We start from the raw sequence: 22,533 nt of genomic DNA, 5'->3' as shown, positions 1-22,533 counted from the left end.
TTCAAAGTTCTACTTTTCCTTCTTGTTCTTTTGTTTTTTTCATCAGCTTTGAAAATTAAATGCTATCTTTTGCACAGCCGTCTCGTTATAATTTCACCATATATCTTGGAATCTGCCATCTTCCTTCTTCAATTTCACCCTGCTCTGTCACAAATATTACTCTAATTTCACAAAATACCTAAAGCAACTGTTCAATTATAATTCAATAACACTGTAGACTTCCTAACACAATTATTTCATTATATCACTTTCCCTTTCCTAGTCACAGTTTCACTATAATTAAACTGATTCTGCGTCTTCGCCACAATTTATATGCAGAGTGGTGTAGATAATGTTCCTACACATTCAGAATATCTTCTTGCATCTTCGGAGAATTATTTCTAACATAAGAAATTAAAATTTGATCTGAGAATAGAATAAAATGTATTGGCTATGATACATTATCACATAGGTACAGTTGTAGCATGTCAAAAAAAGAAAATATAATATCTAAAATTTTACATATAGAAGTAACGTATTCTAAAAACACCTTGTTGTGTGATTTTCACTGGACAGTTTTACAAAAACGCAACACGTGTTTGGCCATACAATGGCTTCCTCGGGCATGTCTTACAATCATATATATATATATATATATATATATATATATATATATATATATATATATATATATATATATAGAAGTAAATTAAAAACACGTTCAAAAGTTGAAATCATGAAATGTCAGCTTTAAATTAGAACATGGGAAAATGCGGCGTCTTATTTACTCAAATTCCAAATTTTGTGAATCGTATGCTTGAATTCATTCGCCGAATAGTATCTAGCAGTGCGTTATAGAAAACAACTTCATTGATTGTTTGAAAAGGTACAAATCTTAAATTCAGTGATTTTTTACAGACGTGGTTAGACGGAACCTTTCAGTTTCTAATAAGTCCCCGATCTTGTTGGATACTTATGTTGTTGCAATTGTGAAGTGTAGTTCATTCTGTTTTTGTGTACTCCGAGTACTGTCTCGTATATGAAAGCTGTGGGAAGCGGCACAATATGAAGATGAAGAGTGGCCGACAGTGTACCCTAAAGTTGGTACTGAAGGGTCTTCCAACAGGCATTTCCAAACTTTGACAATTGATAACGTTCATCTTGTTCAGTTTGTTTTGCCAAGTCACCATGGACGGATTTAGCATTCAACAATACGTGCAATTTTTTTTTGGTCCCTTGGAGCTGTTCGACTTGTCTATTTAGTCCAAGTCTCCAGAAAACACTGCAGCCTCTTGGGCTTATTGCGTTTATTCTCCCATCTTCTCATGACACGTACAGGTTCCGTGTTGGATGTCGTCATATTCTTCCGGACGTAATTTTGTACGTCCATATATTGCCTGCCTCCTGTGAATCAGTACCTCACATTCGCATAAGATGTGTAGAGCTGTTTCTATCTCTTCGTTGCATAAACTGCAGTTGAGATCTCCGTTGTACAGCCCCATTTTATTCAGGTGTCGTGTAAGCGGGCAATGACCGGTTAGTAACCCTGTAATTATTCTGAGCCGATCCCTACTATGTTGATGCAGTTCTTCGGTTCTTTTCTCGGGCGGTTTCCTAATAAAGGTTCTGTGTTTGTACTGTGTTTGTTGCCAAGTACTTTTGTCCAGTACTCTGTGTACTTCTTATTGGTCTATGTCCTAATCTGGTTTCGTACCGAATATTTGGTACCCCCAGAGCTGGTTCAGGATCTATATATGAAGTTGATGATCCGCGTCTAGCGCATTCAGCTTTATCATAACTTGTGATTCCTGAATGCCCTGGCACCCAGTAAAAAGTTAATTTGTTCCTGTTTGCAAGTTCATTCAGTTCTTAATGGCATTCCCAGACCAGTTTTGATGTTACCTTCGCGTTTGTCAGAGCCCCTAGTGCGCTCTTGCTGTCAGTTAAAACATTGATCCGCTCATTTCTTTGAGGTCTCAATTTAATAAGCCTTGCACACTGCAAGATAGCAGCATACACTTCCGCCTGAAAGACGGATGTGTTGAGTCCTAGCGGATAACTGTAGTTTAAATTTCTATCCGTGCAAATAGTAAAATTGTTTCATTAAACTTGGTGTTCTGTTCAGGCAACGTATCGTACACTCCGCCTTTTCACGGTCGCAATAATCGTCCTACCGAGAGGACTGTTCGCAATGTGGTGGAAGAATTTGAGTCCATTGGTTCAGTAAACGATGTCTGTGAGAATGTGCAGGAGAATTGGAGGCAGTCATTTCGCGTCGCTCACAAAACTCGGCTTTTCGCAGACCACAACTTGACGAATTTTGCATCGTGACTTGGGCCTGCACCCTTTCAAAATTCAACTGACCCAGGAATTGGAAATAAACTACCATAGACAACGACATGTGTTTGCTGAATGGGCTCTGGAGCAGTTGACAACTGACCCTAATTTTCATCGAAAAAATAATGATAAAAACTTTTAAAACAAGCTTTTATTTAAGTGCTCTAAAAAGATCAAAATAAAATTTTGAATCATATTAACCACATTCATTTATGATTTTACAGAATTGAAATTATAATAAAAGCTTGTCGCGATAATTTCAATTTGTAATTGAAATTTTGAAATTAGGTAGGCACCTACTAAACTTGTAAGCAATTCATAAAGTTTGTAATTAAATAAAAGTGCCGTGAATGCTCAAAATGTGGAACTTTAATCTTGAATAACTCTTTTGCACACATAGGATTTATCGGGTTTGAAATTTATTGCAGTGCCTAGTTGATCTGTCAGAATGTTTCTTCATTTAAATTTCATCTGACTGAATATGTAGAGTCTTCTTCTAGGCATCGTGACAAGCTTTTATTATAATTTCAATTCTGTAAAGTCATAAATGAATGTGGTTAATGTAAATAAAAATTTTATTTTGATCTTTTTAGGGCACTCAAATAAAAGCTTGTTTTAAAAGTTTTTTATCATTATTTTATTTTATATTTTTTAGTTTCAATCGATAGTTACCGATCAATACGAAAGTCCATCTATAAAACGGAGATTCCTTCAACAGAAGAACTTAAGAAACCAATGCGGTCCTTAAGCGGTCCTCAAAGCCAACATAACCCATGCCGTCGATCAAATTCACCAAATTACACAAGCCATGGTATGCCTCTTGTGCCTGTCACATTGCGTGACGGACCCTCTTACTCTGGGAACGTAGAGTTCTTTTTAGAGTCGGGAAGTAGATATTTGAAGATAAAAGCTTGATTTTTTTTTCCAGAAATATATATTTTTTATTGAAGCCAATCCCGGATGTGACATCTATTTCATGGTGGGCCTACCAACTGTCTATCATAAACGAATGCGTATACAAAATTTCGTGTCCCTACTATTTACCGCCGAGGAGATCTCTCGTACGGAGCCGATCCTGGCAGCAGCATCAGGTCACGTTTATGATTATCATGCATTGTCAACGTTTCTGGACCAGCATGCAGAATTTCAGGTCAATCGGATATTGGGAAGTGTGTCAAATGAAACTTGCAAGATTTGTTAACATATACATAAACAAGTCAAGTTAAATAAAAACTTTTAAAAATTATCTTCACCGATGAAGCCCATTCCTGGATGCATGGGTACATGAACAAAAATACCGATCTACATGAGATACAAGAGCATACAATGCATCCCGAAATCGTCACTTTTCGTGAGGATTTTGGGCTGGCAACGTCATCGGTCTATATTTTTTTCGAAAACGATATTGGATATTCAGCACGAGAGATTTGAGGACATGGTCATCTCACGTGGAGGTGATGTGAACTGGCCACCGAGATCGTGCGACTTGACCCCGTTTGACTTTTTCTTGTGGGGTTTTCTCAAATCGCAGGTGTATGCAAATAGGATACAAATTACGGCGGTCCTCAAAGCCAACATGCCCCCCATCCAGAGAAACCGTGGCGGACATTTGAACGATGATATATTCCACACATAATGGTATGAATATGTCTTTCAAACGAATGAAAAATTTCGATGATATCTCATACACACTTTGTTTTATTTGAATTTAAAGATGGAAGTGCGTAATGAAAGATCTTATAGAACACAAACGTTTGAGATAAATTATCCCATAACACTCTGATATTTGCGATATCAGCATATTTTCATCGCTCACTTTGTGGTTCTGAAAAAACTTTGACAATTTGATTTCTTGCTTTTGCATACCTTGCATCGCAAACTGATTCATTAATGAGATATGTCAAACCGACATCTTGGTTAGGTGTTAATGAGACCAGAAATTTTATTGGCATACGAATCTAAATATTTTATTCTCCAACTGCACCAGCTACATGCATTTTATTAATTCATTTTCCATTTCATATGAGTTTTAAATCAATACAGTATTGAAATTTCTGCTTCAGACTATTCTAAAAACTTTGCGTGACAGAATATGCATATGATTTAGAATTTAGTTAATAAACTCTGATGGTGTTACTCCGTAGTAAGGTTGTAACAATGAGTGCCCGAAAGTGTTGGAACGTTTGTAGGAACATAACTTTCGAGTACAAAAGTGTGAAACTTCAAGATAATGAAATTAAATATTTTCATTCCTCTCGAACAGGGCTGAAACAAGGTTCTGCACTTATCCCTTCATTGTACAAAAACATTGCAACCCTAATATTTAGCCACACTACAAAGACAAAGCCCAGCAGTCATAAAACTTACCTCGTAAAAACTGATTCTTCTTGGGGCTTCTTGGCATCTCATTTTGAATCTCATTCACAACTGGACTGTAACTGTAATATGGGGAATATTTTGTTGATTGATATGGCTCTTGATATTCGTTGTTTCCTAGTATGCTTTCAGAATGAGGCAGAGGTAATGTCGAGTTCATACTTTTAGTACTTTTACTGTCGTGACTTTTCATATATTCGCCAATTCCTGCGAACTTATATGCTTCGATGGAACTTCCCTTTTCACTAATGTCAACTAGAAAGAAAATTATTCATGATTATTCGGAGGATGATTTGAATCAGTTATATGTGAAATATTTCATCCTGAACTCTGAGACCGTATTTTAAATGAATAAACTTGTTGCACTCGGTATTTAAATATTCTTAATCCTGCTGTAAATGTTAGCATAAACACCTATTGAAAATTTTGACCACTTAAGTAACCACGTCCAACTTTTTTCATAGTGGAGTTATCCAAAAGATTACATCGATTCAGAAATATTTAAAGACTGTGAGTCAAAAATTAGTATTTTTTTTTTTCAGAAAAATTGACACAATTTCAACGTGTATTTGTATTACAGAAATTATCGAATAAACATTCGATTTAAGATAGTTACCATCTTGAGATGGGTAATATCATTATACGGAAATCGAAAGTCTCTGATAACTATTATTTTTTTTCAAAAGACAGCTTTGTTTTTCTCTCTGCCAATATATCCGTTGAAATCCTGAGTTAAATGCGAAGAGTATGAACAAGTTATGTGTTATCGGTTGTGATTCTTGGGAACCGACAAATTTTCGTTTTTAAGAATGACGAGTGTCCAGCCTACTACAAATCATGCCAGAATCTGCTGCTCCCCATCCAGCCAAAAATTCAAAATTCTGACCAGGTGGTGGTAGGTGCTAGGTATATAGCACCTACCTCCACCTACCTACCTAGCTAGGTATAAGATTAGCCTATCCGGGCCCAAGGCAACACAGTTCTTAAAAACCACAAAGACATTTCGAACTTCCTCAATGGTGATTGGTTAGTGAAGTTGATCATGCTCAAGGTCTACAGCAAGCTTCAAACTTCGTTAGAGCTGAAGTGTCTAGGTTTAGTAGGTGGAGATGCTTATAATTCCTTCTAGAAGGATTTAACTCGATCAGCGGTTGGCCAACTATCCACTCAGTAGGTTAGCAGCTCGCCTTGATTCGAATTACGATGTTAATATTGATGATCACTTGGTGATCATCGTGTCGTGTCAAGGTGTTGAAAGTAACGGTTTGTTGTTGGGATAAATCTCCATATTCGAGCCAAAAATGATTATATAATCACATGAAATGATGGCCCCTGGTCCCGACCATTATTTGACATCCGGAGACATAACGAACTAAGAATGATAACTATCTGTATTTGTCCTGATGTTGAGCAAGCCGATAAGATGTTGGGGTTTGACAGTAAGGAAGTCACAATACCACTAAGGACTTCTAAAATTTAAATAACCATTTCGATTGAGTGGTCAGGGTATAGTCTAAAGAAAAATCTCGATATTTAATCTATTTTTCTTTTCGGATCATAAGCATCAAATTCAGAGTTGCACTCTTCTCGATGTGCGTTCACCAAGCGAGTTGTTGTAGTCAAGTTTTGAACAATATCGCCTAAACTGAAATACATCAGATGGTATATTTCACTTGAATTGAATAGTATAATATTAGTTGTTTCGAATAGTTGAGTTTATCTTCTGATACCGTCAACTTGATTGACGAATCGTGCGTCCAGAGCATTGTTGTAGTTCTGGTGTGTGGGAATAGTTTTTGTGTTGGAGCTGAACAAGGTGTTGAAGTCAACATTCTGACAGGTCATGATAAATAACTACAGGTCGCCGTCTTCAGCATCCTTCACAGAAAGGCTAAGGTTGTTTAAATAATTTCAGTTTGAAAATAAGGCTGATTCTGCGACTTGTAATGTGGTCCACTTTTGCTGAACGGCTACCAACTCAGTGACAGTGACAGAGCCCAGGTTACCTCGTTCTTTGTTGCTTGGAATGCTACATAAAAAAATACATTTTTTCATGATCAGGTATCGTACAGAAAATGAATTCGAAATCAAGAATATTGCATGGGATCCAACTAGTACATAGAGAAACCATTATCATCTGATCAACTGGATGCCTATTGATTCAATGATATACTGTATTCGGCCGGTCGGTAGCCAGGCGGTTCGACGTGGGTGCTTTGTTCACTCAGTCAATCGGCCGATGTGTCTGTCGATGGTTCAAGCCCCAGGCTGAACGCTCGATTTTCACTTCCTATTGTCCAACCCGTGTTAGGAATCACACGTTAAAAGGTAAGACCTCGTTAGTCCTTAACTGGCATAAGTTTCGACTTCTGAGGGTTGTCGTTCGTAGGGGTGCGATAGCTGGTTAATGGATAAAATATTTTGAACATATTTTTTGAATATATTCCGCATTCTGCAAAAAAGGTGTAGGTACTTTAGGCAATCATAATCACTTTTTGGTAATGAAGTGAATTCTATTGTTGACGAGAATATAAGAACTCACTGGATTCCAGTGGAGTATTGAAGTATTTAGTATATGTGATTAGAAATAAATAATACATTTTTGATTCCCAGTAGAATTGTCATTGCTTTGAATTCGAGCCTTGTTTGAAACACAACAATACTTTTTGGATGAAGGTAACATTGCATTATTTCAATATTCATTTGATGCATCTTCACCATACACAATCTAAAACACGTTTGCTTTTCAGAATGTTACTGTCAATTTTCTGCGTGCCAAAATACGAGAGTGGAGTTAACCATTTCAAGTCAAATATTAAGTGTATCTACTATAGGTATGCGTAGTATGCGAAGAAACAGAAAATACTTAGTAATGAATAGTTTAGTATTTACCTGGGTTTAGTATTTATGGGTTAGGTATATAAAAATTCCAATTACTGACTAGAACAATGAAGCGATTGGAACAATGTTTACATGAATGAAATTCAAATATACCGACTTAATAATAAAAACAACTTTGTTCTGAATGACTAGATGTATATTTATAATTCTCCAATTATATATGAGTAATTTCTCCAAATATATTATGAGTAATTTCCTTCCATGGAGGCTCCGCGGAGGCGCCAAAATGATACCAAGGAAAAAGCCCCTGTTCCCCCAGCCAGACTCCTGGGGCTGCTGGAAGACCCTTCGGAGCAGATCCAGAACATCCTAGTGTAATATCCATTGGCTATCAGATAGCGGAAAATTCACGCCCTGGAATACCCTGAAGAACATCATGAACTATTGACCACACCACCCCAGGCACATCACGAACCAATACCCCCCCCCAACAAAGACCCACCGCTATAGAACACGACACCCGAACGAACAAACAAAGGAAAAACTAACACAATAATAACATAGATTATGAGATAGATAACTGTAACCCTGAAGAGGCATAAGCCTAAAGCAGGGCCCCACCATAAACATACCTTGTAGACACTAACAACACTAATCCCAAAAATTTGAATAAATACATTAGTCAGTCAGACCTCATATATCTAGGTCAGTTTATAACTCGCTCAGAAGATGACACAGTATGTCGAAACAGCTGTTAGCATTAAATGTTAGTGTTGTGAAAACTGTGAAGTATTATTTTCACCCTACCCATTCAATTATAAATCATATAAAGGAAACAATTTTCGGAGTTTATCAAGTTTATTAATTACAAACCATCGGAAAATGTATTTTCGATTTTCAAACAAATATATAAACTTTCGGTGGAAACGAGGCCAAAGTTTTGATATCAAATTTTGTACGAAACAGTTGAATTCACATCTGCTTCCAGGCAGGCAGCGCAACCGGCAATAAGAATCTCAATAAATCTTGAAATTACCATGAGAGATATGGCCATAAATGCCCTAATGGTTTGAATAAATCAACCTCACGCACCAATATCAGCTGGAAATTATTGAATCGTTGTTCCACTCAAAACAAAATAGATTGAGTTCACATTCCGGACATGTATACACGAGAACTATATTGAATAAATGAAGATTGATAGCGATTGACACCGATATCCTACTGTGTATGTATCGTTTATTACATTATTTCAAATCGAAAACTTCACATGAGATACTTGATTGAAAAATAACATTTGAAATATTCTTTTGTCAAAATAATAAATGGATATCAATTTTCAAGAAACTTTTTTCAATGACAATGACACTCTTAGTGTATAGAACTTTAGTGTGACCAATTTTATAATATAACATTAAAAATCTGAATCAATACCAAATCACAAATGACATTTCTCTGGTCTACCTTCTCGTACAATGGAAAATCCGGCATTGTCGAGGTGAGGTTTTTTCAAATATTGAAGAAAAGCACGTTCGCTATTGTATAGCGAAACACGTGTAGCTGCTTTGTAAACCTCTCTTAATGAATATAATAATGAATATTATATAATATGAATATAATATAAATATCCTAATGAATTTGATGGTTAACATCTACGAACCGCTAAAAAGTTAGAATTTTCTCTCTTAACAAATATATCGTCAACTGCTTATTTCTTGATGATACCAACTTCATGGGTCGACAAATGGCTGGGAGGGATATCCGTTCTTTATCACACATCCCGAAAGGCCTCCTAATTCCAAAATAACAATTGTAAAATACGCGCTAAAGAAAGACTTCATAAAATAATCTACAGATCTTCAATTGAATGGTCTAATTTCCACATGTTGTCCTCTTCTTTTATAAGATGTTATCCATTTTTTTCATGCATTACTTTGTATTCTATCAACTTTCCTGGAATGATACTTTGCATAATCTATCACAATCACAGAGTTAGGTTGAATGAGGTAAAATATTCTTCGAACACATCGCCGCTCCGTGCATGTCTTCATGATAATAGCCCGAATGCTTTGACTCATACATGAATAAACCGCCTTCAGCAAAACCGTCTACTCTATCACTATGGGTAATAATCAGTCGTTTTCTTTTCCAGACGACTTCAATCCGGTATACTAGGCTTCTAAAAATGCTTGACGTGATGTTATGTGTTTGTCTTGGCACATATTTCCAATATACATCCTTTGTTAAGTCAAGTTTCGTCCAGATAATGAATATTTCTATTCTCACTTCGAAACTCTTTCATCTGCCTCATGTAATGACTCAACAAATAATTTCATCTCTTTCGATTAAGAGCTGTTTTGTCAAATCATCTAAAGGCACAATTCGTTCAGGCCAGTCTCACCTCCCTACTCTCCTACACTGTAGGTTATTGGACTGAAACCTATCAGAAAACACCTACTCCACTGGCTAATGCCACGAAAGGCGTTGGACTATATTCGACAGGTGTCAGAGCAGGATTCTTCACTGAAGTTATTCCTGCATGTGCTGTTGGCGATACAACTGCCGCAATAGATTTTCAATTATTGGAACACACTAGCAGACCGTTTTCGGGCTGTTTGGCCACTCGTCAGTGCAAAATAGTGTCTATCATCAACATGATCAACATCAACAGAGTATCATTCCTTGAACTGGGCTGAAGCGGACAACAAACAATATGTTTACCATCGCCCCATCTGCCTGTGGACGAGGCAAACAACCGCATATCCGAAATTTGTCCAATTACTCGTGATTTTAATAGTATTTTGTGTGCAGATTACGAAAAAAATAGTAAAAAAATTCTATCACCTATAGATAAGTCACAAATTTCACCTGAAATGTTCTTATTAAATAGGTTTTTGAGTTCGGTATGGTATGTTTGATGTTTCTGTATTATATAAGCTATATAGTGGTTACACTAAGTTTCCATGTTTCCTATGTGAATGGGATAGCAACAAGCAGGTGTGGCCAATAAGAAAGGGTCTTATTCTTGGAGTTAAAAATCTTGAAAAACAAAATTTTGTGTATCCTGAAAAAATCTTACTTTCACCACTCCATATCAAATTGGGGCTAATGAAATAGTTTGTGAAAGCATTAGACAAAGAAGGAAATTGTTTCAAGTATCTTTCTGAAAAGTTTCCTGGTCTATCCGATGCTAAACATCGTTGGGCCTGGCATAAAAACACTTTCAAAAGATGAAAGCTTTGTCACTGAAATGGAAATGAAAGAAAAAATGCCTGGCATTCATTTAAACTTGTTATAACAGGCTTTCTTGGAAACAAAAAAGACCCAAACTACAAAACTTTGATTGCTGAATTGATACAAAACTAGAAAATCTTGGGCTGCAACATGAGTGTCAACGTCCATTTCCTTCACTCAGATCTGGACTACTTTCCCGAAAATCCAGGTGCTGTAAGTGAGGAACAAGGAGAACGGTTTCATCAAGACATAAAAGAAATGGAACGCAGATACCAAGGTTGGTGGAATGTTAACATGATGACAGACTACTGTTGGATGTTAAAAAAGGAAAATTCACAAGAACACAGCCGAAAAAGTACCAACAGAAGTATTGACTGAAAAATAAAACGTTTTTACAAAGACTTATTATCATTTTACAAACACTTGTGTATCACTATTATGCTTAGTTTAGCTATGTAGCATTGTTTCTTTTGCTTTGACTTCATGTTAAAATAATAAAAATAAATCCACAATTCCTCGTTTTTTTGTACTTTTTCAATTATTTCATCCTTTTTTGTAGGCAAACCTTACGTGATAGATAAAAACAAATGTAATTTTTGAAATCAGCGCAAAAACTACATAAAGATCAGTTAACGCAATTAAAACAATTTTTTGAAAAGTTTTTTTGCAGACCTGTGTTAATAATACGAGTGTCCCTTATTTTTGTTACCGTATACATACAACTATGAAATTTTTTTGAGATTTATATCAAATCATACAACAACATTGAATGTTTGAAATTAACACTACATTTTTCACTTTTTAACCGACTCAGTTATGTACGCCTATGAAACAGTCACTTCAAAAGTATTTATTACTCTACTGCTCAAGAAAAAAGGAATATAATTAAAAGTTTTTTTGTTTGATTAAAGCCGCCTACTCCCTCGGGAAGGTTTATGGAAATGGTGTTGAGTGGGTTAACGAGCATGTCTGAAAATAAGGTTAATTTTTACATATTACTATTTGGTGCTGCGGAAAGAAAACTGACAACTGAGCCAGAAACAAAAACTTGTAATTACAGGGAAAACTCACCAGAAACGGGTGAGTTCATTTGGAACACAAAGGGTTCGAAAACTGAAAGAGAACTGGATCATTGGAATAATGCTAATGATGAAAAGTACACTCTTTTATTCCAGGCATAGTATTTGACTGAAATAAAGAAGAAACACTTTATGCAATATAAATTTATTTTGAAATATGGGGTTGAAGTAAACATGAAAACTCGCCCTGCTGTAAGAGCTACAGAAAACTTTAGGATAATATCCAGGCTAATAAAGTAGTTTTGACAGAAACTTGTCGATCTGTCAGATCACAAGGAAATGAACTGAAAGCTAGGCCCCTGAAGCATAACAGAATCAGAAAAATTTGGTAAAACAGATAGCTAATTTGTTGTGTGCCCAGAATAGGTAAGACCAATAGTACTGGTCTTACCTAAAAATGCCACTCGGACTTCTCTGGGATCGTGGATGACTGGAAGGCACAGAGTATTGGAAAAAAATCTAGAAAAACGTTTCATAAAGAAACCACATGAAGAAATTATCGAAGTCTTTCTTTTACTAGAAACAGCACGTGAAAGACTACGAGTCTCAGCAGGCCACTTTTTTATCAAGAAAATGTCAAAAAATACCTGGAAAAAAGATTCATGAATGAATCAAATAAAAAAGCTTTCGAAGGCTCTTTATTACTAGAAACATTTTATAAAAGACTACAACTACAACAAACCACTTTCCTATTAGGAAATTTTTCTCCATACTGGAGACTACAATTATCAGCAGTAAAAAAGATAATAAATGATCCACTATGTCTACAATGCGAAATCATACAGAAATGTATGTTCAACCCGAAAAACTTCTAGAAGACTACATGCCATGCCTGCCAATAAAGGCTACAAGTAGAGCAATCTGAATTGTACTAGATCCTGCTGCTAAGTTACATGAAACAAGGACCAGACTTGCATTAGGCAATTCGATAAATATTTTGTGAAAATTACTACAGGGTATGGTGTCATTTTGTGAAGGTTGAACAGGTTTTGGCTTTCTACTTCCCCGTCATTGAACAAGAAATGTTGGAAACTTCCATAGAAAGAGATAAAAAAAACTACAATAAAAACTCTTTGAAAAGATATGTAGTGTTTATACAGAAGTTTCTTTCAGATACAAACTATGATAAAAAACCCTTTCGAAACAACTACTTCCACATGAACATTGAATTACATGAAACGAAAAAATCCTTTCAGAACAAAACTATTTTCACATGAACGTTGAATGACACAAAAATCACTCTTCTCATTCTGTTTGTACTATAGGGTCTTTCATTGATTCACTTGAGCCACTTATTGATGCCTTCATGCGTGGAATATAACACCGTTGAAATCTCCGTCACGGTTTCTCTGGGTAGAGTGCGTCTGAAATGTCCAAATTTCCATGACTCTGGCTTTGAAGACCGCTGTGGTTTGTGGCTTATTCGCATACACTTGCGACTTGAGAAAACCCCACAAGAAAAAGTCTAACAGGGTCAAATCTCATTATCTTGGTCCCCAGTTCAAATCACCTTCACATAGATGACCATGCCCTCCAATCGCTCGTGCAGAATATCCAATGTAGCATGAGCTGTGTGGCACGTAGCGGTGTCCTGTTGAAACCACATATCGTTGGTATCTAGATCATCCAATTCATTCAAAAGAAGTTGGTAATAATCGACCTATATTGCTCGCCGTTGGCAGTAATGACGTGGCCAACGTCGTTCTCAAACAAATATGGAAAAATCACGCCGCCGGCCAAAATCTACACCAAACAATGATTTTTTCAGGATGCATTGGACGCTCTTGGATCTCATCTGGATTGGTAAAGTCCCAAATTCGACAATTTTGTTTGTTCACGTACTCATTCATCCAGAAATGGACCTCATTGCGCTGAAGATGATCAGTTGCCAACTGCTCCAGAGCCCATTCAGCAAACACACGTCGTTAACAGGATCAGTTGAATTTTGCATGTAGGGCCAAGCAGGGCTACTCCAAGACAAAAATAATTTGTACGAAAATGACAGATAAAAATGTATGTTTTTCGCTATAATTGTATAGCATCAATGGTCGCTAACACTGTCATCAGAATAATTGACAAGTGACTGCTTCCCGCATGATGCAAAGATGGATTAAAGCGATTTGCGCATGCGCAGACACGCATCGTATGTGAGAAATTTGAAGTGGTTATTACAAATATATTGATTTGATTATTATTTGCATTAATATTAATTGAAAATTCTGCATTTACTAATCGAGCTTTAGCTTATATCATGTATTAAATCAAATGACAATACAAAGTCTCCTAAAACAAAATCAAGAGGGGTGAGGTGAATGACCCCGGCAGTTGAAACCGCTACTGCTAATAAAAAAGAGGGGGGTAAATAAAAACATAACTTTTTTATTGCAAATACAAAAATAAAGGACATATTCAAAAATAAAAACAGTTTCTAAAATGCATGATAACTGGTTACATACCGGTCCATTCATTTTATTTCAGGCTTTAAACAGTTTAAACTACCAACTACCATTCATAAATATGTATTAAAAATTCGTCTTTTCTCTTTTCTCACTGTGGATTTATTTTTCTTTCAGCGCCAGCGGTTTTCGACAGATTTGACATTTGACTGATCTGAAAATGAAGTGATTTCTTCTTTGTGATCGACGTGATCGTGATCTATGACTTTTATGAGTTCTATGGCAGACGGACACGCGGGACACGCCTATCATAATGAGACGGAAGACAGAAAAAGACAAATTATTCGACTATCGAAGGACGAAGTGATTGAAATTTGTAAATATATAACCGTGGCCTCATTCGAATCAATGACGTAATGCAAAACCAAATTAAGTGAAAAAATATGCTTTTCGTCAATGTGGTATGCATGCACGAAAAAATATTGAATTGTATAGCAATTCGTACAATTGTATAGCTAGAAGCAGCCCTGGGGCCAAGTCACGAGGCAAAATTCGCTAAATTGTGGTCTGCGAAAGGCTGAGTTCTCGTGAGCGACACGAAATCAATTGCCTCGGATTATCCTGCACACTCTCACAGACAGCAGTGGTGTTTTCGGCAGATCATGCGTTTCGATGACGTACGGGTGTTGGTCGATAGTTTACTGAACCAGTGGACTCAAATTTATTCACCTGATTGCGAATAGTCCTCTCGGTGAGACGATTGTGGCGACCGTAATATGGGTTAAGCGCGGTACGTTGCCTGAATAGAACACCCATTTTGATAAAACAATTCCATTATTTGCACGTGTTGTTGAAAGCTATATCCGTTCATGGTGATTTGGCAAAACAGACTAATTTGACAGATGTAGCTTCAACAAGATGGCCGTCATCAATTGTCAAAGTTTGGACGTCTCTGTTGAAAGACCCTATACAAACCATTCATTGTGGAAGTGAAACTGATTTTATTCTTAGGAACACTTACCAATGTGATATATGAAAAGGTATTGCTATAAAATGTCACTTACATAGAACATGGGTTATCGTCAGTGGTGTACTTCAAAGTTTCGGGTCAAGACATTTATCTTATTACCTCATCAGCACCGTTTTGGATAACATTACTATCGGTTTTCCGTTAACCAGCTGTTGTCCCCTCACAACACTCAGAAGACTAAACTTGTGCGAACAAATAACGAGGTCTCACCCTTTAACATACGATTTATAACACGGATTGGACAATGGGTAGTGAAAGTCACATCACATTTTGTTGCATTCGTATGAATTATATCAGTTTCAATTCCATTAAGAAAGTTTGTAGTACAAACTGAATAGGAAAATGTGTTTTTTGTGTAATTCAATGTTCATATGAAAGTAGTTGTTGTCAAAGAGTTTTTATTCCAATCTGTATCTGAAAAAAATGTCTATGTATACACTATACAGGCTGATTCACGGTGGATGGCACATTAGACGTTTCTGGTGAACCAGACAACGGATCACTTTGAAAATAAAAGTTGATCCAAATGCATTGAAATTGTTCTGAATTCGTATAAATTTCTTGAGGTTCATTGGCGGTAGATTCGGATACATTTCATTGAACTTTCTACATGTTCTGCTGATAATTTTGTCACACTGTCCAAAAATAATAAACAAATTCATAAGAACTTCGTTTGAATAGTTTTGTTCCATCGTTTTGAAGGTATTTGCAACTTCTGAAGTGACGAAAATGTCGATATTATTAGGAGAATGTCACAACGCTACTGTCAAATAGTAATCATGGCCTGCTTACCAAATACCGAATGGAAATACCATTCTGAAGGGACATTTTCACAAATAAATGTTCATAAGTCCGAAACTTGACTAGTTAGGTATAGGTATGATATACATAGAAAGAAAGCAAATTTCAGCAGCTTTCCGAATTTTCAATAATATACAGGGTGTTCCATTTAAAATAATCAAATTTCAGCAACTTTTTCAAGCAAACGAAAAAACTGTATTTTTTTACCACCCTGTATTGAAGTAACGGAGATTAGGCTGACGTGTGGGAAGTGTCCAAGTATCACCTAACTCCAAATCAAATTTTGATATCATAGTACTTCTTAACTAAAAGATATCGGCATTTTTAGAAGTCATGATTTTCGAAGAAAAAAATTGAAATTAATTTTTATTTCGAAAACGGTAACAGATAGGTATAGGGAAATATCAAGAAAAGTTGTCGGGCAATTGTTGGAGATTCCAAAAATAATATTATATACAGAGTGTTCCATTTGAAAAATCAAAGTTGCTACTGCTTTCTAATAGAAGCGGCAACACCGCATTGTCGAAAATATTTTAGTTGGCTAGAGAATGTCCGAATATGCCCTTAAATTTTCAAAGTGATCCGTTGTCTGGTTCACCAGAAACGTCTAATGTGCCATCCACCGTGAATCAGCCTGTATAGCTTTATTATAAAGAGTCTTTATTGTAGTTTTTTTCCTTTCTTTGTGAGTTTTCCAAATTTTTTGTTCGATAATGAAGAAGTGGAAAGACAAAAAGCTTTTTCTCAATAATAATTGAAGATCAGATTGTTTGATCCCAAAAAGTCTTTAGGTAGTTACTAGAAACCTGTGAGAATATAGACAGACAACAAAATGCATAAGAGGGGCAGTATGACGGCTAGGTTTTTGAAGGGGAATGAAACATTTTTCAAAATTACAGAAATATTTACTCCATTTGTATCGATTGAAAATTCAAAAGTTTTTGACACATTCGAGAGAGTAGACTTCAATGAGTGAGACGAAGCACATTTGACTAGATTAGGGTAAAATATAAATACTATTTTTTAATGAAAGTTATGAATTTTTTCAATTGAAAATAATGATCATCAAATATTTGAAAAATTAATTGGCGTATTTATTGAAAAATAATGTGGCATCATTTAAAATATAATGTAAGACTACAGCAAGCATCTAAAAACAAAATATCTCTTACCATAAGCAGACTCAGGATACAAATGAGGTGATCTGTTTCCTGGAATTCCAATATTTGAAGAGGTTGAAGTTCCGAACATTTTTTTGTATTGGTATCGATAAATTACAAATCCAATTGCTCCAACAATTATTGCTAGTATGATACCTAAAAAGATTCATTATTTGTGTAAAACAATTGAAGTATGTTTATTTTGAAACGTCGCTGAAAATACTGATATTAATATCATTACAATTTTCAAATTGTAAAAAAAATATTTGCAAACGCATTGAAAATTTTATACAAGCTACTATTTTCCTAGTTTTGAGATAGGAAAAATTGCATGATTCTTCATTTATAATATTTGACAATATGAAAGTGGAAGAAAATAATTAAAAGAAGTCTTTTTGGCAAATACTCTTTGAGGTTGTTGAAAAATGTTTTTCACTCACACTAACAACAACCACCCTTCGATTTGCAATAGGCCTCTATCCCTACACAAAATAGAGTAAACATCATAAAAAAATTGTCGTAAAAGTCCTAACGTGCTAAGACAAATAATCTACAAGACTAGATATTTTTGTGGAATGTAATCTGCATCTTCTATGCATTGTCTGCTCTACAACATAATTTTTGCCAGTATCGTCTATGAGGAATTTGTACTGTGTGTAAAAAAAAATATGTCACGGCTTTCAATTGAGGAAAAAATATTTTTTGGATCCTCAATCTGGTATCATAATTTTTTTCGTTCAACGTAAGGTTTCAGCATAAAAAAACTAAATTTGCTTGTTGTAATCAAATTGGGAATGTATTAACTTTATTTGTGAAATTATAAAACAACAATAAAAATCAATTGGCGTTCCGTGGCGACTTTATTGGTTCCAGTGGCGCATTTGCTTATTCAGCTGCAGGAAAACGTGAAAAAACCTGCAGCACCACATAATCTGAAGATCTTGATCTGCCAATGTCCTCTCTCTCATAAAACGGAATGTAGGGTGTCTCCAAAGGCCCCAGTAAATTCAATACATCGCCAGAACACTTAGTGACACGACTATCGTCAAACTTAAACCAGTCCGTTTTGTCTTTGACCAAGGCGTAATAATGACCAAATTCAACGCCAGAACCACAGTGAACAATGACTGCATGAATATTATAATAGTGGTCTGCTAGAATGAAGTATTCACCTATTTCGAACCTTCGAAAGAGTTTGGTGCTTCCGTCAGAGGTTGAGTTTTGTTTGAAGATCATCAGTGTTATTATTAGATTGACTGGTGCCTCAGCTATACTTGTTTCCTTATAACAGTCAGTTAATTTGGCGCATGTTTGGCAATACACTCAATCATCACCTGTTAAAAATTCCATTTTCAGATGATTTATCAATAAACTTTGCACGGACTGGTTATTAGTCATATTAGGAAACGCTGGATGAAGTTCCAGAAATTCACATACGTTTTCAGTACTTCTTGAACATTTACCACAAAGTAAATAAGTGAGGATTTTTCCAGCAAAAGATGTACAAACACAAGACGAGATAGACTCTATGGAATTATTCAATCCAGAGCGGTCATGAGTATTGATTCTGCTATTGTTTTGCCAACGAAGAGTATTCAACAAAAATCCCAAGAATTCAGAACAATCCTCTTGTTGTCCTTACGAGTATCTAGTGGACTTCAAACACTACAGGAAATCGGTTGGAGGGATTGAAAACGTACCTAGCATTAGAATTGTAAATATTACAAAAATAAACATGGTCCTAAATAAAAATACTGAATTGACAGATATGCATTACATGTGTATGCTTACCGAAAATATGAATATTTTCATACATTCGTAAGAGTTTGGGCAAAAAGGAAAGTTAGAGAAGAAAGAGTTTTAACTAAAACAATAATCTGAAATGAGTACACTGTATTGTAGGGACAGCAGAAATCAAATGGAAATCTCACATTGAAGTGTTGAATACCAGAAATTAAAGTAGTGGTACACAAGTGTACCTCAATGATCCTAGGTCATTGTTATTCGAAATTCATTGGATAGCGGTACACAAAAAATTGAAAACAATTTGGACACTCATTTCACATGTTCTTATTTGGACAATTCTACATATTTTTGTATTATATCTTCAGGCGCATTAAAGGAGTTCAATTCAACAAAATCCTAATTACATGACTTCCTCACTCAAAACTGAACCAAACTCATGCGTTAAACTGAAACTACCCTATTTTCTTTATTAAAATGCTTGAGAAAATGAAATATATTACTAAGAATCTCAAAGTGGCACAAGAAAAAGTTATTCATATGGCTATAGGAACATATATGTGGAAAGCACATCCAAATTTTTTTCAGTTGTTTCAGATTAATTTTCTTGACAAAGCGACGAAGAGAAACCATATCACTGATCTTTTGAAACTCCCAGTTCCATAATAAATAATTACAACCAAATCTAGAATGAGAACGATTAGTCTCTTTCTTTGACAGACGTTAGACAGATGACATTGCAGATGACGGGTAGCGAATGTAGAAATGTCCAAATGGGGTAATTCCTGCAGGTACTTGTTCAATAAGTACTGTTGTCTAGAATGAATACAGTTGCTTACCTATTAGGATGAAAGCTACCATGGCAGGTCCGTCCTCCTCTTTTGGTAACTTTGAAATTTCAATTTTTCGATCGTCTTCTGGCTTTGCTTTCGGATCTATCGTAGGTTCGTGGCCGATACTAAAATTCCCGTGCGATATTATAGAATCGAAAGAAACTTCACTTATCAGTATCCACTTGGATGCAAAATATAGATAGAGCTTCAAATATTGTCCGACATTGTGGTGTAGCTTGACAGTTATATTTCTAGCAGTTTCAAATATTCGTTCTTCCACATATTCATAAGTGATCGGTTCGAACTCGTTGAATTGCTTACCACTTATGCTGAAAAGCACCTTCACAGAAGAAAACACCTACAAGAATTTGAAAATTGTCTAAGAGTTATTGAGAATGAGTTACACATTATTTACCTGTATTTCTTTCGTGAACTGGTTGCTACAATAGATTTGAAGTGAGAAAAATTCCCTAACTTTATCGAATTCAAACGTAACTTCTATTGGTTTATTATCTCTGGTATCGTTTTTCCATCCCACCCAGCTGTGATCATCGGAATAATCTGCTTTGTAGTCGTCGGGACCAATTTTGCCATCAACCAGCTGACCCAGACCATCTTTCAATTCGTTGTCAATCCATTGCCCATCATAGCTGAAAGAATAATGAAAGAATATGATGAAGTGTTCCACTAATTTTTCGGCTACAGCAGGGCCAAAAAGAATGTTTATGATTTTCTAATTGATTCGGCCGTTACTTGATGAAGATCCATATTAAATATCATCAATATTAAAAAAATCTGTAGTCCTACCTCTTTTTAAAAAAGGAGACCCTCATATTATCGACAACTTTAGACCTATTTCAATAATACCTATACTTGGAAAAGTTATCGAGGTAATTGTCAAAAGCAGATTAATAGCATACTTAGAAGCTAATTCTCTTTTCTGCCCTGGACAATTTGCGTATAGAAAGGGTAAGTCCACAATCGATGCTCTTTTGAATATTATATCCAGTATAGTGATAGGTTTTGAGGAGGGCAAACATTCATTCATAACGTTGTGCGATCTATCGAAGGCATTTGATTGTGTTTCGCATGATATTCTGCTTAAGAAACTTTCCTATTATGGTATCCGCGGACTGTCCCTTAAATTCTTTGAATCCTATTTGCACAATAGATCACAGTGTGTATCATTACATGGGATTAAATCGAATGTGAAATATGTCAAACATGGTGTGCCCCAGGGTTCTGTACTGGGACCAATCTTGTTTATATTATATATAAATGACCTATACTACCACATACTTCCTAAAAAATGTTTTCTTTTTGCGGATGATACTACTTTGGTGGACTGTCACGGTAGTGTTAATGATTTGATTGTTTTTGCCAACGCCACCATGAAGTCTACAAGTAACTGGTTTGTTTCAAATAGACTTCTCCTTAATGAGGCTAAAAATCAAAATCTTATAATTTCCACAAATACGTATTTAACCTCGGGTAAAAGTGTTAAGCTACTGGGGGTTCATATAGACGACAGATTGAACTGGTCATGTCATGTTGACAAACTGGCCAAGAAATTATCAAGTGCAATATTTATGATTCGTAGACTGAAGGATTTCGCCGGTATCAGAGCGGTCAAATCTTCGTACTTCGGACTCTTCCATAGTCACATGGTATATGGCATAGTGTTGTGGGGGGATTCTTGTCATTTCAAAAAAAATGTATATTGCAAAAAAGAGTTATACGTCTAATATATAATGCCAACTTTAAAGATCATTGTCGCCCACTTTTTATTCATCTCAAAATAATGCCGCTTCCTACAGCTTTTGTATATGAAACATTGATTGAAATTCATAAAAATAAATCAAAATACATTTTACAATCGCAACAACATGAATATCCTACGAGATCAGGAAATCTGATAAGAACTGAGAGATTCAGACTGAGCACCTCACAAAATAATTCATTGAATTTGAAATTCTATAATAAGTTACCATGTCACATAAAACAACTCAGTTTCTACTGTTTTAAGCAAAAACTCAAATCATTTTTTTTTAATCACTGTTTTTATTCTACAGATGAATACATGTTATACAACATAGATAATTCATGTGACTTTGAGTGAGTAACAATTGTTCTCATTTTTAACATTAGTTGATTGATTGTTTTCATTATTATGTACACTGTTCTGTTATACAAGCATTGTGATGGTTTTATTTGTATATATGACGTCAAATTTAGAAATTTTTGTGTTTTGACTTGCTACAAATATTTGTTCAAATGTATCACGTAGCCAATAAACTATTCTATTCTATTCTATTCTATTCTATTCTATTCTATTCATAGTAATTCCAATTTATATAGTTTAGCAATCTACATATATATGTTTGTATTTACATTTATTCCACTATAGCGCTTAAACTATGAATAGCACAGTTATTTTTATGAAAAATATATAAAAACTTTTGTCTAAGGTCAATTATTCTTTCAAAAACATAATTCGTTTTATCAATAACAGTCAATAAAATGTAAACTTTTGAAAATATTGGAGATCTTATGAAATTATTTGTTCTGAAATTTGTATATATGATAGATATAAATACCTATTTTTGACTTTGATAAGTTTCATAGGAATATCTTGTACCTGTACATGTACCTACTACTTTGTTCAAATAAGGTGAACTTTCATTGTTTTAAAAAAATATTTTATTTATTGATCAATTTCTATTT

General features: G+C 35.3%; 1 protein-coding gene across 1 annotated transcript in view; it reads right to left on the bottom strand.

Moving 5' to 3' along the window:
• LOC111508761 (discoidin domain-containing receptor 2) overlaps positions 1-22,533 on the bottom strand; it is a 138,311-nt gene that overhangs the window by 13,384 nt on the left and 102,394 nt on the right. Inside the window, exons 6-9 of the mRNA XM_023164371.2 lie at positions 20,225-20,459; positions 19,816-20,167; positions 17,246-17,389; positions 4,684-4,947 (exon numbers count right to left, since the gene is read on the bottom strand). Of these exons, the coding sequence (XP_023020139.2) occupies positions 4,684-4,947; positions 17,246-17,389; positions 19,816-20,167; positions 20,225-20,459 (995 nt within the window). The remainder of the gene's footprint in view (positions 1-4,683; positions 4,948-17,245; positions 17,390-19,815; positions 20,168-20,224; positions 20,460-22,533) is intronic.

The sequence above is a fragment of the Leptinotarsa decemlineata genome, unplaced genomic scaffold (genome assembly GCF_025532065.1).
Source record: "Leptinotarsa decemlineata unplaced genomic scaffold, Ldec_3_MD MMD2_tig00000133_RagTag_RagTag, whole genome shotgun sequence".
Taxonomy (NCBI): domain Eukaryota; kingdom Metazoa; phylum Arthropoda; class Insecta; order Coleoptera; family Chrysomelidae; genus Leptinotarsa; species Leptinotarsa decemlineata.
This window is presented reverse-complemented; position numbering and strand designations above follow the sequence as displayed.